The sequence below is a fragment of the Mobula hypostoma genome, chromosome 9 (genome assembly GCF_963921235.1).
Source record: "Mobula hypostoma chromosome 9, sMobHyp1.1, whole genome shotgun sequence".
Taxonomy (NCBI): Eukaryota; Metazoa; Chordata; class Chondrichthyes; order Myliobatiformes; family Myliobatidae; genus Mobula; species Mobula hypostoma.
In genome coordinates this window covers 4,250,001-4,266,642 of record NC_086105.1, presented here as the reverse complement: position 1 = coordinate 4,266,642, position 16,642 = coordinate 4,250,001, and the positions used below count along the sequence as shown (strand labels likewise).

Genomic DNA, 16,642 nt, shown 5'->3' with positions numbered 1-16,642 from the left:
CCATCCCGGGGAATGGTCTGCATTGCCCTGGCAGAGGTTTCATGTGGATTTTGCCAGACCATTCATGGGCACAAATTTCTTGGTAGTGGTGGAAAAAGCTACAAAGTGGCCTGAAGTGTTGCCAATAACTTTGCACACTGTTGATGTGTTGAGAAGCCTCTTCTCAAGGACTGGTGTTCCTGAACACTTCGTGACAATGGACACAGTTTAAATCTTCCTGAAAATGATTGGAATAAGACATATTACATCTGCACCGTACCACCCAGCTGGAGATGGCTAGTGGAAAGATTTGGCCAGTGTCTAATCAACACACTGTGAGTAATGTCAGCAAAACACACTACACTGACACAGAATCAAAGCTCGCCAATTTCCTCCTTGCACATCGCAATGCCGCACACTCCCCAACCAACAATTCACCAGCTGTGCTGCCCCTGGATGGTCCCTTGCATTCACACTTGGATCTTCTCAAACCCAGTCTCAGAAGGAGCAGGCAGGACAAACAGCTGAGGCAAATTGAAGGCTCCTTAAACAAGGAGGTTTGATGTTTCACTCCTGGACAAGCAGAATGGGCAAGGGACTACAGAGGTGATCAAAAGTGGGAGATTGGAAAGATTAAGGACAGAACTGGGCCACTCTCCTGTACAGTGGAGACTGCGTCCGGTATCATCTGGGGATGACACATTGATCAGTTGTGGAGAACAATATACAATAGACAATAGGTGCAGGAGTAGGCCACTCGGCCCTTCGAGCCAGCACCGCCATTCACTGTGATCATGGCTGATCATCCACAATCAGTATCCAGTTCCTGCCTTATCCCCATAACCTTTGATTCCGCTATCTTTAAGAGCTCTATCCATCTCTTTCTTGAAAGCATCCAGAGACTTGGCCTCCACAGCCTTCTGGGGCAAAGCATTCCACATATCCACCACTCTCTGGGTGAAAAAGTTTTTCCTCAACTCCGTTCTAAATGGCCTACCCCTTATTCTTAAACTGTGGCCTCTGGTTCTGGACTCACCCATCAGGGGGAACATGCTTCCTTCCTCCAGCATGTCCAATCCCTTAATAACCTTATATGTTTCAATAAGATCCCCTCTCAGCCTTCTAAATTCCAGAGTATACAAGCCCAGTCGCTTCAATCTTTCGACATATGACAGTCCCGCCATCCCGGGAATTAACCTTGTGAACCTACGCTGCACTCCCTCAATAGCAAGAATGTCCTTCCTCAAATTTGGGAGACCAAAACTGCACACAGTACTCCAGGTGTCAATTGTTAGAGAAGAAACACGACCAGAGTGCACAGAATCACTTCTTACAGCCCCAGAGTCAATTCCTACAATCACCATGAATGAGGCTCCAGATCCTGAGATTATTTCACAGCCACGTCTCACCTACCAAGCAGAGTGACCTCCCCCCCCCACCCCCATCGCCTGTCAGGAAAGATGCTATCCCACAGGAGTTAGAACTCTTCCGCAGTGATTAAAATCTTTATGCCTGAGTGGGACAATTTAAAATTTACTATGCTCTAGACGTCTGTATAGTAGTTGTATTATACACTGTAGTATACTGTGTATATAGGGTAACTAGAGAAAATGTTGTTACATATTTGAGTTAAGATGCATTCTATGTTGAGTTGGAGTTGAGAGCTGAGCAGGGAAGAGTGTTGTATATTTAATATTTAAGTAATCTTGTAAACATATTGTTTGATTAAGCTTTCTTTGTGGTTTACATAATTCATTCTGGGCTGTATGTAAGAAGTACATGAATGTGGGGGTTAGGAGGTTAATTGGCTGCTGTACTCTCCTTCCAGATGGTGCTGGAACTGAACTCTGAATTCTGATACTGCGACCTGTAACAGTGTCACGCTAACTGTGGCGTCCATGTATGCATATGTATGTACACGAATATATTTGTACATATGACAATAAACTTCAACAGTCTCCTGATTTCATGGCCAAGAATGCTATTCACCATCACTGAACTGTTCTCAAAACCTATGAACTCACTTTCAAGGACTTTTCATCTTATGTTCTCGATATTTATCACTTACTTGTTTACTATTATAATTATTATTTCTTTTCTTCGATCTGTTTGTAAAGACAGGAGGAGAAGATGGAGGCGCGACCCAGCTCGCAGAGGCCATTCCGGTGAATGATATCTGTTATTTGTCAAGTAGGGTGCCGTGCACAATCCTGATTTGATGGAGACGGACGTGAGAGTACGGAGGAACATCTGGTGAAACTTCTGAAATGCCTGCATCGCTGCTGCTGCTACTGTGTGATCCAGAATCTCCGGAGGGGAAGGTCCCAAATCCTCAGCTTTGCTGGTTGCTTGGCAGCCGGGGTGGGGTCAAAGCGCTCGGCAGAGATGGTGCTCGGAGAGGCTGTGTCGGAGGCTACTCTACTGAACAACATACACTTTCCCAATTACACCCACGTGACTAATTAACCTACAAAACGACATACACATTCCCAATTACACCCATGTGACTAATTAACCTACTGAACAACATACACATTCCCAATTACACCCACGTGACTAATTAACCTACAAAACGACATACACATTCCCAATTACACCCATGTGACTAATTAACCTACAAAACGACATACACATTCCCAATTACACCCACGTGACTAATTAACCTACAAAATGACATACACATTCCCAATTACACCCACGTGCCTAATTAACCTACTGAATGACATATACATTCCCAATTACACCCACGTGACTAATTAACCTATTGAACAACATATACATTCCCAATTACACCCGCGTGACTAATTAACCTACTGAACAACATACACATTCCCAATTACATCCACGTGACTAATTAACCTACTGAACAACATATACATTCCCAATTACACCCGCGTGACTAATTAACCTACTGAACAACATACAAATTCCCAATTACACCCGCGTGACTAATTAACCTACTGAACAACATCTTTGGAACGTGGGAGGCAACCCATGTGGTGACGGGGAAAACCTTCCAAACCCACACAGACAGGGGCGGGAACTGAATGGAAGTTGCTGACATTTTAATAACATTACACTAACCATAATGCCACTCCAGACTCAGGGCCAGATGTACTGGCTTTGAGATGTGGTTTTGGTAAATAATGTCAAGATTATTTTCAAGGTTAGCTTTATTTGTCACATGTAGAACAAAACATACAGTAAAATGCATCCATTTTCTGTCAGATCAAATCAGTGAGGACTGTACTGGACAGCCTGCAAATGCTACATTTCAGGTCTTAACATAACATATCCACAACTCATTAACCCTAACCTGTACATCTTTAGACTGTGGCAGGAAGCTGGAGTACCCAGAGGAAACCTACATGGTCACGGGAAGAACGTACAAACTCCTTAAAGACAGCATCAGGAATTGATTTTACAGCTACTGTGAAGCCTGGTGCATTACATCATAAGAGATCTCCATCTCCCAGGACATGGCCTCTTGTCATTGCTATTATTTGGGAGAAGGTACAGGATCCTGAAGACATACATCAACATTTTAGTAACAGATTCTTCCCCTCCATCATCGGATTTCTGAATGGATAATGAACACTACCTCACTATTTTTGCTTTCGTTTTGTATGACTTGTTTAATTTTTAACATGTGTTTCTTATTGTAATTCATAGTAAATTTTATGCTTGCACTGTACTGTGACACAAAACAGCAAATGTCACTCCACTCCTTCAGAAGGGAGGAAGGTAAAAGAAAGGAAATTATGGGCCAATTAGCCCATAATTACTCAGTGGTTGTATTATTTAGGGTGAGGTTTTGGTGTACTTGGAGACTAATGATAAAATAGGTCATAGTCAGCATGATTTCCGTAAAGGGAAATCTTGCCTGACAAATCTGTTAGAATTCCTCAAGGAAGTAACAAGCAGGGTGGACAAAGGAGAGGCAGTGGATGTCGTTTACTTGGATTTTCAGAAGGCATTTGATAAAGTACCACACATGAGGCTGCATAACAAAATAATATCCGATGCCATTACAGGAAAGACACTGGCACGGATAGAGGAATGGCTGACAGGCAGAAGACTGCGAGTGGGAATAAAAGGGACCTTCTCTGGTCAGCTGCCAGTGACTAGTGGTGTTCCTCGGAGATAAGTATTGGGACCGCTACTTTTCGCATTGTTGGAGAATGATTTGGATAATGGAATTGATGGCTTTGTGGCAAATTTTGCGGATGATATGAAGATAGGTGGAGGGGTAGGTAATGCTGAGGAAGCAATGCAATTGCAGCAGGACTTGGACAAATTGGAAGAATGGGCAAAAAAGTGGCAGATGGAATACAGAGTTGGGAAATGTGTGATAATGCATTTTGGTAAGAGGAACAATAGTGCGGACTATTATCTAAATGGGGAGAAGGTTCAAACATCAGAGGTGCAGAGGGACTTGGGAGTCCTCGGACAAGACTCCCAGAAGGATAATTTACAGGTTGAGTCTGTGGTAAAGAAGGCAAATGCAATGTTGACATTTATTTCAAGGGGAATAGAAAATAAAATCAAGGAGATAATGCTGAGCCTTTATAAGACACTAGTCAGGCTGCACTCAGAGTATTGTCAACAGTTTTGGGCCCTATATTTGAGAAATGATTGGAGAGAGTCCAGTGGAGGTTCACAAGAATGATTCTGGGAATGAAGGGGTTAACATATGAGGAGTGTTTGGCAGCTTTGGGCCTGTACTCACTGGCATTTAGAAGAATGTGGGGGATCTCATTGAAAGCTACTGAATGATGAAAGGGTGGATGTGGAGAGGATGTTTCCTCCAGTGGGGGTATTCAGAACTAGAGGTGTGACCTTTTAGAACAGAGGTAAGGAGGATTTTATTAGCCAGAGAGTAGTGAATCTGTGGAAGACTGCAGTGGAGGCCAAGTCCATGGGTATATTTAAGGCAGGGGTTGATAGTTTCCTGATCGGTCAGGACATCAATGGATATGGCAAGAAGACAGGTGTATGGGGTTGAGTGGGATCCGGAACCAGCCATGATAGAATAGTGCAGCAGACTTGATGGGTTGAATGGCCTAATTCTGCTCCTATGTTTTTTTGGTCTTATGGTCTTCATTCCAAAAATATGGGCAGGAGAGGTCACTGCAGATACTGCCCACACTGCAAGTTGCCTTTTCCAAAAACTGCCTTCCGGAAAGTCCTATAGGGCTATAAGAACAACAACTCCGTCCCATCGGAATAGCTCCTTCCCCCAGACAGTTCATCTGATCACTGTTATAGTTAGCCCCACGTCCCTCTATTACCCCCGTCACTGCACTCAAACACTTTAAACACTTTTTGTAACGTTGTTTACGTTGTAAATACATGCTGGTATTTGTGAACGTATGCACATTTTATTCCATATCTGTACTTCTAACTCTATTTTATGTACTTTATTCTGTATAATAATTGCATGCTGCATTAACACACCACAGCAAATTCCTAATACATGTAAATGTATATGGCGAATAAAGTTGATCCGTATTTTCTGAGATTCCCATGGAATCCCAAAACAGAGGGAAGAGATTCTCTCCCTGCCCTCTTAGTTCTTCTCGAAGAAGGGTAAAGAAGGTAACTTGCATTGATATAGCGCCTTTCAGCTTTGGGAAGGTAAAGCTCGGGAGAAGCCCTGCCTCCGGGCCCTCACAGCGCAGCTCAGTTGAGGAAGGGGTAGACGAAGGATCTTTTGTTGACTCCTCGCAGTCGGCTGATGATCTGCTGGCTGAACTGGTAGGTCAGCTTGCGTTTCACCTTGATGATCTCACCCGTACGGGAGTAGTTCCTTAAGGCCCTGGCCATCTTCTGGTAGGTCATGGTCTTTTTGTTGCCCTTCCTTCTGCCCCAGATCTCCGCCAGCTTCTCCTTGTTCTGGGAAGAGAACTGGAAGAGTCCACCGGAGGGCTGGATCCACCAGATGCAGTGTCTCATCTGTGGGTCCTCCAGCATCTCGAAGAGGAACTGGAAAAGCCTGACCCTCCTCTTTCCTGTGGGGTTTCGGGAGAAAAAGAGGAATGGGGTTAAAGGTGTCATGAGAGTCCAATCCAGCTCCTGGTGTCTGGATTGTGTTTGTGATTAGAAGGTCATATTGGTGGTGGAGGCAGTCTAAACTGGGCTAATTCCTGCCAAGAGAAATGATCCTATCATGAGTAAAGAAATAAGATCTCTATTGAGAATGAAAGTTGCTCCGTCCGGTACAGACAGGATTTTCTAGAGGCAAGCCATTTAATTCCAATCCCCAACCCCATTCCAACATGTAGTTCCATGGTCTTCTCTACGGCCATGATGAGGTCACTTTCAGGCTGTAGGAGCAACACCTCATATTCTGTCTGAGAAGACTCCAGCCCCAATGGCATGAACATGGATTTCTCTAACTTCCAGTAATTTCTCGCCACTCCCCCTTCTCTTTTTCCATTACCCATTCTGGCTTCCCTCTTACTCCTTCTGCTCATCTGTCAATCATCTCCCTCTGGTCCCTCCTCCTTCCCTTTCTCCCATGGTCCAATTGCCTCTGCTATTGGATTCAGTTTCTCCCCCAGGGAATTGAGGAGACTGGATCATGAGGGTTCATTCAGAGCAGGGGTTCTCAAGCTTTTTTATGCCATGGACCCCTACCATTGACCAAGGGGTGCATGGAGCCCAGGTTGGGAACCCCTGATATGAGAGTCATGGAGATATACAGCAGGGAAATAGGCCGTTCAGCCCATCTGGTCCATGCCATCCATCTAAGCTAGTCCCATCTGCCTGTGTTTGGTCCATACTCCTTATCCCTTATCCCTGCCTACTTTGTCCTAGACTCCCCAATATCACCTTCTTCACCGACCTGTCTACCTGGTTGTAGACTCCCCCAATATCACCTTCTTCACTGACCTGTCTACCTGGTCCTAGATTCCCCCAATATCACCTTCCTCACTGACCTGTCTACCTGGTCCTAGACTCCCCAATATCACCTTCTTCACCGACCTGTCTACCTGGTCCTAGATTCCCCCAATATCACCTTCCTCACTGACCTGTCTACCTGGTCCTAGACTCCCCAATATCACCTTCTTCACCGACCTGTCTACCTGGTCCTAGACTCCCCCAATATCACCTTCTTCACTGACCTGTCTACCTGTGTCTCCACCTTCAGGGAACTATGTGTCTGATCCCTGCAGTGGGAGTGTCAGTGACTCATTTTGGTGAGGTGAGAGGTTTCGAACAATCTGAGGAGTAATTAATTGCCTGGAGCTGGTGAAGGCAGAGAGGTTCACAAGAGAAATAGAGGATGGCACGGTGTTGAACCATTTAGTATAACGCTAATACAGCTCCGGGGACCTGGGCTCAATTTCACCACTGTTGGAAAAGAGACCGTATGTTCTCTTCCTGCCTACCAGGTGAACCGGTTTCCTCCTAAAAACCCATGGGTAAAGAGATTAATTGGTCATACGCTTGTAATTCGGCACAGGCTCATTGGGCCAGAAGGGCCTGTATCTCAAAATAAATAAAAAATAAAATCTGTAAAGATCAGGGGAGGGGGAAAATAGAGGTTTATGATTGAACTGAATGGGGGATAGGTTTGAGGGGCTGAGTGGCCTATTCCTGCTATGGTCCCTTGTCATTGCATGAAATGTCCTTACTCTTCTCACTGTTGCTGCTTCTCATCACGTATTCTGAGGGCAAAGTTGGTCTGAAGTCAGAGAGTGGAGGGCGGTAAGGGTTGTCCACACACTCGGCCCCGATGGAGAGTCCGCACTGCAACGACAAGACGAGCAATGTCAGGTTGTCTCTGTTTTATCACCTTGCCACTCGCTGCTCGCAAGTTACCTCACATTGCAGTGCTGGGAAACGTGGCAACGCTCGCGGGCTGGCAGGCACAATCCTCACTGATTCTATCTGACACAAACGACCCATTTCACTGCATGCTTTAATGTACATGTGACAAACAAAGCCAACCTTTATCGTAAGAAAAATTGCTAAAACTGGAAATCCAAAGTTAAACCCACCTCCCCGCTTCTTCCCCCTCCCATCAGGCAGTAGATACAAAAGCCTGAAAGCACGTACCACCAGGCTCAATGATGGACTCTAACCCACAGTTATCAGACAACTGAACCATTTCCAAGTGTGATAAGATGGCCGTCACAGTAGTGTAGTGGTTAGCGTAACACTATTGCAGCATCAGTGATTGGAAGGTCAGGGTTCAATTCACACCGCTGTCCGCTAGGAGTTTGTACCTTCTCCCCATGGATTTCCTCTGGATGCTCTGGTTTCCTCCCACATTCCGAAATTGTATGGATTAGGGTTAGGAAATTGTGGGCATCTGCATGTCCCTTCTCCTTCTCTTTCTCCCATGGTCCACTCTCTTCTCCTATCGGTTTGATTCTTCTTCAGCTCTTTACCTCTTCCACCAATCATCTCCCAGCATCTTACTTCACCTTTCCCCCCCCCACCCACCTTCCCTCTCACAGGGTCTCACCTCTCGCTTGCCAGCTTGAACTCCTCCCTCTCCCCCACCTTCTTATTCCGGCCTCTTCCCCTTTCCTTTCCAGTCCCGACGAAGGGCTTTGGCCCAAAGCGTCGACTGTTTATTCATTTCCATAGACGCTGCCTGACCTGCTGAGTTCCTCCAGCATTTTGTGTGTTTTGTTCTGTTTTTCAGCACCTGCAGGATTTTTTGTGTTTGGTGTGGTCTGCGTCACCGTACTGTTTCATTGGCCTTGCAGCAGAATGGCCCCTTAAGAAATGCATTTTTCTCTCCCTCTCCATCACCCTCTCTCACTCTCTTATTGTCTCTCTCTCTCTCTGATCTTCACACACTCACTCTCTTTCTTGCTTTTTGACTCTCTCCCTCTCAACCCCTCTCCCCCAGTCCCCTACCTCTTGTTCTCCCTCTCCCCCTGTTTCTCCCTCCCACTCTCTCTAACTTTCCCCTTTCCTCTCTCTCTGTCTCTCTCCCCTTCTCTTTCTCCTCCTCTCTCCCTCCCTCTATCACTCTCCCTCTCCCTCCTACTCTTTCCCTAGTCTGGTAACATCCCATTTTCAAAGGCCCTGTCAGAATCAATTGTTCTTTTCATGTTTTTGATAAGATATTAGTTGAATTAATGTCGTTTTTTTAAAACTAAGACAACTTGTATTTTAACAAACTATGTGATGTTTTGTCTCCACCTACTGGCAGGTGAGCAGTATAGCAGTTATATGCAAATTCTGCAGGTGCTGGAAATTCAAGCAACACACATCAAAGTTGCTGGTGAACGCAGCAGGCCAGGCAGCATCTTTAGGAAGCAACACACAGCAGTTATATAATGATTTATCACCTTTTTCATTTTACATTGTCTGAGTGTTAGCACATGACACATGTGCTCTGACTGATACTGTTGACTGGTCCTTCACTATCTCAGGAATGTGGTGTTAGCTCGACTATCTAAGTGACAGTTTTTGCGATGGCGCCATCTTTTCTTTGTTTGTCCTTTCTCCTTTGTTCTCCGTGTGTTCCTTTAGTTCATATGCTCTGTACCTGTTCCTTTGTGTAAACTTTAAAATAAACAATAATAAAGGCAACAAAGCTTTCACTCACTCTTGAACTCCTAAAAGGACCCGAGGATCAGAAAAGTGACTGAGGTCTCACAGCCCTTACCGGATTAGAGGTGTAACGCTGCGAAGGAAGAAATATTTCTTGGAAGGCTGAGTTCCTATTGCTGTAGGAACCAGGGTGCCAACTTTCCACGGAGAATCCGAAAGCACAGGCCCCTGGAGAAAGCATAAAGCATCGACTGAATAGACAACGGGAGCAAATAGAGTTTAGGACGCAATCTCCTTGGAAGATTTTTCTTTCCCTCATGGCACCCATGGCTCACCGCACTGATCATCGGAATCAGTGACACCAAATTTTGTTGGTTGTGTGATTCCTTTCTTGGCTGCTCTGCTTTATTTGACAACCTATCACTATCCCACTCTCACAGACTGAGTGATTATTGAGTGTCTAAGGGTCTGTTTCGTTAATCTGCCTCCCCTCTCCTATTATTTGGGATTACCCACAATCTCTGTGGCCATTCAGCCCAGTTTTCCATACTAGTCCTTTCATACTAGTCATTGAAACCTAGCGAATATTGAAAGGCCTAGATAGAGTGGACATGCAGATGATGTCTCCTATAGTGGGGGAGTCTAGGACCAAAGGGCACAGTCTCGGAATAGAAGGACGTCCCTTTAGAACAGAAATGAAAAGGAATTTCTTGAAGAGAATGTCTGTATGTGTGTGAGCACATATTTACTGTAATAGAATGAGATTCAGGACAAGATGATAGAAGAATGAACAGTCATGTGGGAGGGAAGGGTTAGATTGATCTTAGAGTAGGTTAAAAGGGCCAGCACAACATTGTGAGCCAAAGGGGCTGTACTTTGCTGAACAGCTTATGTTCTATACTGTTAGGATTTCTTCCACACTCACCTGAGCCTGAGGCAGTCTCCTGCTCAAATACAAATGCCTTCTGCTGCTCGTCGAGGAACTCCATGATCACTTCTAGATCCTCCACATTTGGGTTCTAAATAACAGAACTAAATAAATATCAAACAGTCCCACGTCTTAACCACAGGCCCAGACGGAGAATGTAATGGGTAAACGGGTCTTACCATAATGTGGGGGCAGAGCAGTCATTTAGTCTCCACTGGGAGGAAGACCTGTTCTTGAGACAGAGTTAAGTTAGTGCTCACCAATGCATAGCACCGCCCCACATTCACAACCACAACAGATCCTACAGATGCTGGAAATCTAGAGCAACACACACAAAATGCTAGAGGAACTCAGCAGGTCAGGCAACATCTACATAGATAAATAAATAGTCAACATTTCAGGCCGAGACCCTTCATCAGAACTGAAAAGGAAGGAGGGGGGGAGAAGCTAGATTAACCCCCCTCTCCCCCCCCCCCACCACCTTCTAGTTCTGACTTCTTCACCCTTCCTTTTATGATGAAGGGTCTTGGCCAGAAATATTGATTATTCTTCTCTATAGATGCTGGTCTGACTTGCTGAGTTCCTCCAGCACTTTGTGTGTGTGTTATCCCACAATCTTAACCACAGATACACCCAAAGACAAACACCCAGGCAGAGAGAGAAACTTACATTTAAAGAGCACCCATCAGAAGTGAGTTTTAAAGCCAATAAAGTTCTCTTTGAAGTGTCCACACTCTTGTAATAAAAGAAACATGACAATCAATTTGGGCACAGCAAGACCCCACAGATGACAATGAAAGGCAATTCACTTTAATGGCATTTTTTCATGGGTAAATACTGAAAAGAACATTTGGGAGGGGGGTGGCATTCTCATTCGTTTCCTGCTGCCACTTCGTAAAGAGTAGCTTTATTTGTCACATGTTCAGTCCATTGAAACATTGAAATATGCGGTGAAATGTGTTGTTTGCATCAAGAATAGTCTGAAGGTGTGCTGGGAGAAGCCCACACGTATCAGCATGCTTCTGTCGCCAGTATAGCAGGTCCGCAAATGACTGACACTAACCCATAAGTCTTAGGAATATGGGAGGAACCTGGGGACACATACTCAATGTTTCTGGAACATTTCCTTCCCCTTCACCATCAGATTTCTGAATAGACAATGAACCCATGAACACTGCCTCACTAATTTTTGATCTTTTTTCACCCACTTACTTAATTTAATTTTGCCTATACATTGCTTATTGTAATTATTTCATTATTATGAATGCATTGTACTGCTGCTGCAAAGTTAACAAATCTGACGACGTGTGTCAATGATATTTAGCCTGATTCTGAGCTTCCGGAGGGAACCTGTTTGTTCAGAATATACAAACTGCTCACAGACAGAGATGGGGATTGGACTCCGTCGCCGATGGCAGGCACCGCAGGCTGCTCTGCTACCGTCTGATCTTATCGCATCATGCCTGACAGTTAAGCATATTGGGCAAGGAGTCGGCATTTGCAACTTTCACCAAGTGGCTGCCGTGTGGTATAGCGCACAGCCTGATAGACAAATTAGTTCCCGTTCTGGGTCTTCTACTTGTACCATTAACTCTGCTTCACTCTCCACAGATGCTGCCTGACTTGCTGAGTGTTTCCAGCACTCTCTGTTTTTATGACATACAGACACAGGCACAGAAACACTCACAGTGCTGGCCTGTGAACTAACAGCATACACACCATGGAAATAGCAATGCCCTTGGACGTAAAACCCCACAAAAAGTAATGGATACGACCCAGCGCATCACAGGTAAAACCCTACCCACCAACAAGCACGTCCACACAGAGAACTGTCGCAGGAAAGCAGCATCCATCACCAGGAACTCCCACCACCCAGATCATGCTCTCTTCTCACTGCTGCCATCAGGAAGGAGGTGCCTGAGTCTCAGGACCCACACCACCAGGTTCAGGAAGTTATTGCCCCTCAACCATGAGGCTCTTGAACCAGAAGGGACATCTTCACTAAATTTCACTCATCCCCATCACTGAACTGTTCCCACAAACTATGGATTCACTTTCTAGGACTCTTCATCTCATGCTAAGACCATAAGACCAAAACATATAGGAGCAAAATGAGGCCATTTGGCCCATTGAGTCTGTTCCATCATTTCATCGTGGCGGATCCAACTTTCCTCTCAGCACCAAGCTCCTGCTTTCCCCCTGTATCCCTTCATCACCTGACCAATCCAGAATCTATCAACCTCTGCCTTAAATATACATAAAGATTTGGCTTCCACAGCTGCCTATGGCTATGAATTTCACAGATTCACCACTCTCTGGCTAAAGAAATGTCTCCTCATCTCCATTCTAAAAGGACGCCCCTCTATTCTGAGGCTGTGTCCTCTGGTGTTAGACTCTCCCACCATAGGAAACATCCTCTGCTCATCCACTCTATCTTGAAGGCTTTTCAACATTCAATAGGTTTCAATGAGGTCACCCCTAATTCTTCTGAATTCTAGTGAATACAGGCCCAGAGCTATCAAACGCTTTTCATATGACAAGCCATTCTCAATCCTGGAATCATTTTCGTGAACCTCCTTTGAACCCTCTCTAGTTTCAGCACATCCGTTCTAAGATAAAGGGCCCATATTCCAAGTGAGGCTTGACCAGTGCTTTATAAATTCTCAACACTACATTCTTGCTTTTATATTCTTGTCCTCTTGAAGTGAACGCTAACATTGCATTTGCCTTCCTCGCCACAGACTTAATCTGCAAATTAACCTTCAGGGAATTCTACACAAGGACTCCCAAGTTCCTTCACACCTCATATTTTTTTGTATTTTCTCTCCATTTAGAAAGCAGTCAAACCTTTCATTACTTCTACCAAAGTGCATGACCGTAAACTTCCCGACACCGTCTTCCATCTGCCTTTTCTTTGCCTATTTTCCTAATCTGTCTGCCTTCTGTAGTCTCTCTACTTCCTCAAAACTACTTACCCCTGCACCTATCTTCAAATTTTGCAACAAAGCCATCAATTCCATCATACAATTCGTTGACAAATGATGTAAAAAGAATTGGTCACAACCCAGACCTCTGTGGAACACCACTAGTCACCGGCAGCCAACCAGAAAAGGCTCTGTTTATTCCCACTCTTTACCTTATTCCATATACTGTTCACATTCAAATATAATGCCTTCAGTCCTGTGTTCACCCTTTTCGATTTTGTCCAGCTTTTACGTACCAACTCACCCTGTTGCCTGCAATTTTTCCCTGTCAACAACCTCTCCTCACTATACATTGCCTCTGTTTGTAAACGAGCTACCTCATTTTCAGCTCTATCATCCACCTTTCCTACGATAATTCTTGCATTGAAATATACACAGATCAGGACACTAGTCATTCCACACTCAAACTTTTGATTACTCTCTTGTCTGAGGTCTGACCAACATCTGCCTCCACAACCTCTCCACTAACTGCTCTGGCACTCTGGGTCCCATCCCCCTGCAACTCTAGTTTAAACCCCACCGTGCAGCATTAACAAACCTTCCCGCTAGGATATTAGTTCCCCTCCAGTTCAGGTGCAAACCTTCCTTTCTGTACAGATCCCACCTTCCTTGGAAGAGAGTCCAATGATCCCAAAATCTTATGCCTTTCCTCCTACACCAATTCCTTAGCCACATATTAAACTGTATAATCTTCCTAGTTCTGGCCTCACTAGCACATGGAATGGGTAGCAATTCTGAGATCACAACCTTGCCCTTTAACTTTCCCCCTAAGTCCCTGAACTCCCTACGCAGAACCTTGTCACTCATCCTACCCATTGACATTGGTCCCTACATGGACCACGACTTCTGGCTGTTCACACTCCCACTGAAGAATGCTGAGGACTCGATCCAAGACATCCTGGACCCTGGCACCCGGGAAACAACGTACCTTCTAGGAATCACCCAACCACTGTGACTTTCCTACGTTCAGAGCCTGAAGACCCACACTCAGTGATTTAGGAACAGCATCATCCCCTCTGTCATCAGATTTCTAAATTGTCTGTGAACCCATGAACATCACCTCAACATTCCCCTTGTATGCTCTTGATTTATTTTGTAATTTATGTCTTTCTGCTGTACTGCTGCTACAAAACAATTACCTCATGACATATGAGCTTGTGACCATATCACATTGTGATCATGCACCAAATTGTCTGCCTGCGCTGCACTTTCTCTGTAGCTGTTACACTTTATTCTGCATTCTGTTACTGTTTTACCCTTTTCTACCGTAATGTACTGTGTAATGATCTGATCTGTATGAACAGTATGGAAGACAAGTTTTTCACTGCATCTCAGTACCTGTGACAATAATGAACCAATTCTATTTCTAATATAAACATAAGAGATTCTACAGTTCTGGAAATCCAGAGCAACATGCATAAAATTCTGGAGGAACTCAGCAAGTCAGGCAGCATCTATGGATACAAACACTATTCTTTGAAGAAGGAGGATATCTCAGGTGTTCTGGAATGGATACTTTGTAGGACAACATCTCAGATCACCTCCCTCTGGGTGCCCTCCTCCTTCCCTTCCTCTCATAGTTCACTGTCCTCTTCTACCAGGTTCATTCTTCTTCAGCCTTACCTATCCCCTCCCAGCTTCTCACTTCATCCCCCCTCCCCACTTACCCACCTTGCCCCTCCTAGTCTCACCTATTACCTGCCAGCTTTTACCTCTCATTCCTCCCCCCTCCCCACCCAGCTTCTTATTCTGGCTTCTTCCTCTTTCCTTTCCAATCCTGATACAGGGACACAGCCTCAGCATTTTGTGTGTTATAGAACAGTACAGGCCCTTTGACCCATGATGTTCTGCCAAACCTCAAACCTACTCAAGGAACAATCTAACCCTTCCCTCCTACATAGTCCTCAATTTATTCTCCATAGGCGCTGTCTGACCTGCATTTTGTGTGTGTTGCTCTGTAGTCCAGCAGTTTTCTCACGTTAACCTCCTCCACTGTCCGGGTGGGTACCAAGCAAAAAGTCCACACGCCACTTCTGTTTGTATGAAGGCTGTTGTCCCGCTCCCTTCTGGGAGATCTCCCTCTCTCTCTCTCGTCACCTCTTTGTCCAATCAGGACAGAGATGGAAAGGACCTCCTTCACCCAATGAAGAGGGAGCGATTGGAATTCTCAACCCAAGGAGGATAAGACCATAGGACCATCAGTCACGGAAGCAGAGTTAAGGACATTAATTCTGAGTGATAACATAACCACGCTGCTCTCAGTCTTGTCTTAAACCTATAAGACACAGGAGCAGAATTAGACCATTCAGCTCATCAAGTCTGCTCCACTATTCCATCATGCCTGATTTATTATCTCACTCAACCCCATTCTCCTACCTTCTCCCCATTTCCTTTGACACCCTGACTAAACAAGAACCTATCAACCTCCGCCATAAACATATCCAATGAATTGGCCTCAACAAGCATCTGTGACAATGAATTTCTTAGATTCGCCACCCTCTGGCTAAGGAAATTCATCTCATCTCTGTTCTGAACCCTATTTCACCCCTGTTGTACTTTTCTTTGACTCTATGTCTGAAAAGAAACATCCTGCTATTCTGAGGCTGTGGAGAAACCATTACTGAGGGAGAATGTGAAGGATCAGGGAATATGGGTTAGTCCAGAAAGATGGTGCTGGGGGAGATCAACCATAAAAACAGGCCCTCCAGCCCAACCATTGCATGCTAACCAAGCTCCTCACCTAACCCTGTCCCATTTGCCCATATCTAATGCATATCGCTCTAAGCCTTTCCTCCCCATGCACCCGTCCAAGTACCTATTAAATGTTATTACTGCACCCGCTATTGTACCTCTTCCGATGATAGCGGTGCCACAGTGGAGTAGCGATTAGTGTGATGCCTTTACAGTTTGGAGCGTTGGAATTCAAAGATCATTCCCAAAGTCCTCAGTAAGAAAATGTGTACGATCTCCCTGTGACTGCATGGGTTTCCTCCGAGAGCTCCTGTTTTCTCCTACAGTCCGGAGAACAGTAGACTAATTGGTCATTGTGTTGTGAATGGTGGTGGTTGGCATCCATCTGCCTCGGAGGACAATGAGTGATGATGATCATTGGCACAAGCCTGGGCAGAAGGCATGGAGATCCTGAGATGCCCAGTCATCAAGACCCCCTGTCCGCCTCTCCATGTTGTGATTAGGCTAGGGTTAAATCGGTGGGCTGCCGTGTGACACGGCT

At 45.1% G+C, this 16,642-nt stretch overlaps 1 protein-coding gene across 4 annotated transcripts in view; it reads right to left on the bottom strand.

The window, feature by feature from the left end:
• Positions 1-3,145: 3,145 nt before the first annotated feature.
• The window catches only part of LOC134351461 (transcription factor Spi-B-like), a 16,742-nt gene continuing 3,245 nt past the window's right edge, over positions 3,146-16,642 (bottom strand). Inside the window, exons 1-7 of one of the 4 annotated variants that reach the window (XM_063057631.1) lie at positions 16,260-16,405; positions 11,096-11,161; positions 10,606-10,653; positions 10,424-10,517; positions 9,614-9,726; positions 7,620-7,734; positions 3,146-5,990 (exon numbers count right to left, since the gene is read on the bottom strand). In XM_063057631.1, coding sequence (XP_062913701.1) covers positions 5,662-5,990; positions 7,620-7,734; positions 9,614-9,726; positions 10,424-10,517; positions 10,606-10,608 — 654 coding nt within the window. In that variant the 5' untranslated portion in view covers positions 10,609-10,653; positions 11,096-11,161; positions 16,260-16,405 and the 3' untranslated portion in view covers positions 3,146-5,661. Of the gene's footprint in view, positions 5,991-7,619; positions 7,735-9,613; positions 9,727-10,423; positions 10,518-10,605; positions 10,659-11,095; positions 11,162-15,344; positions 15,686-16,259; positions 16,406-16,642 lie in introns of those variants that run through there. The other 3 variants (XM_063057632.1, XM_063057628.1, XM_063057629.1) reach the window with 3 other exon arrangements.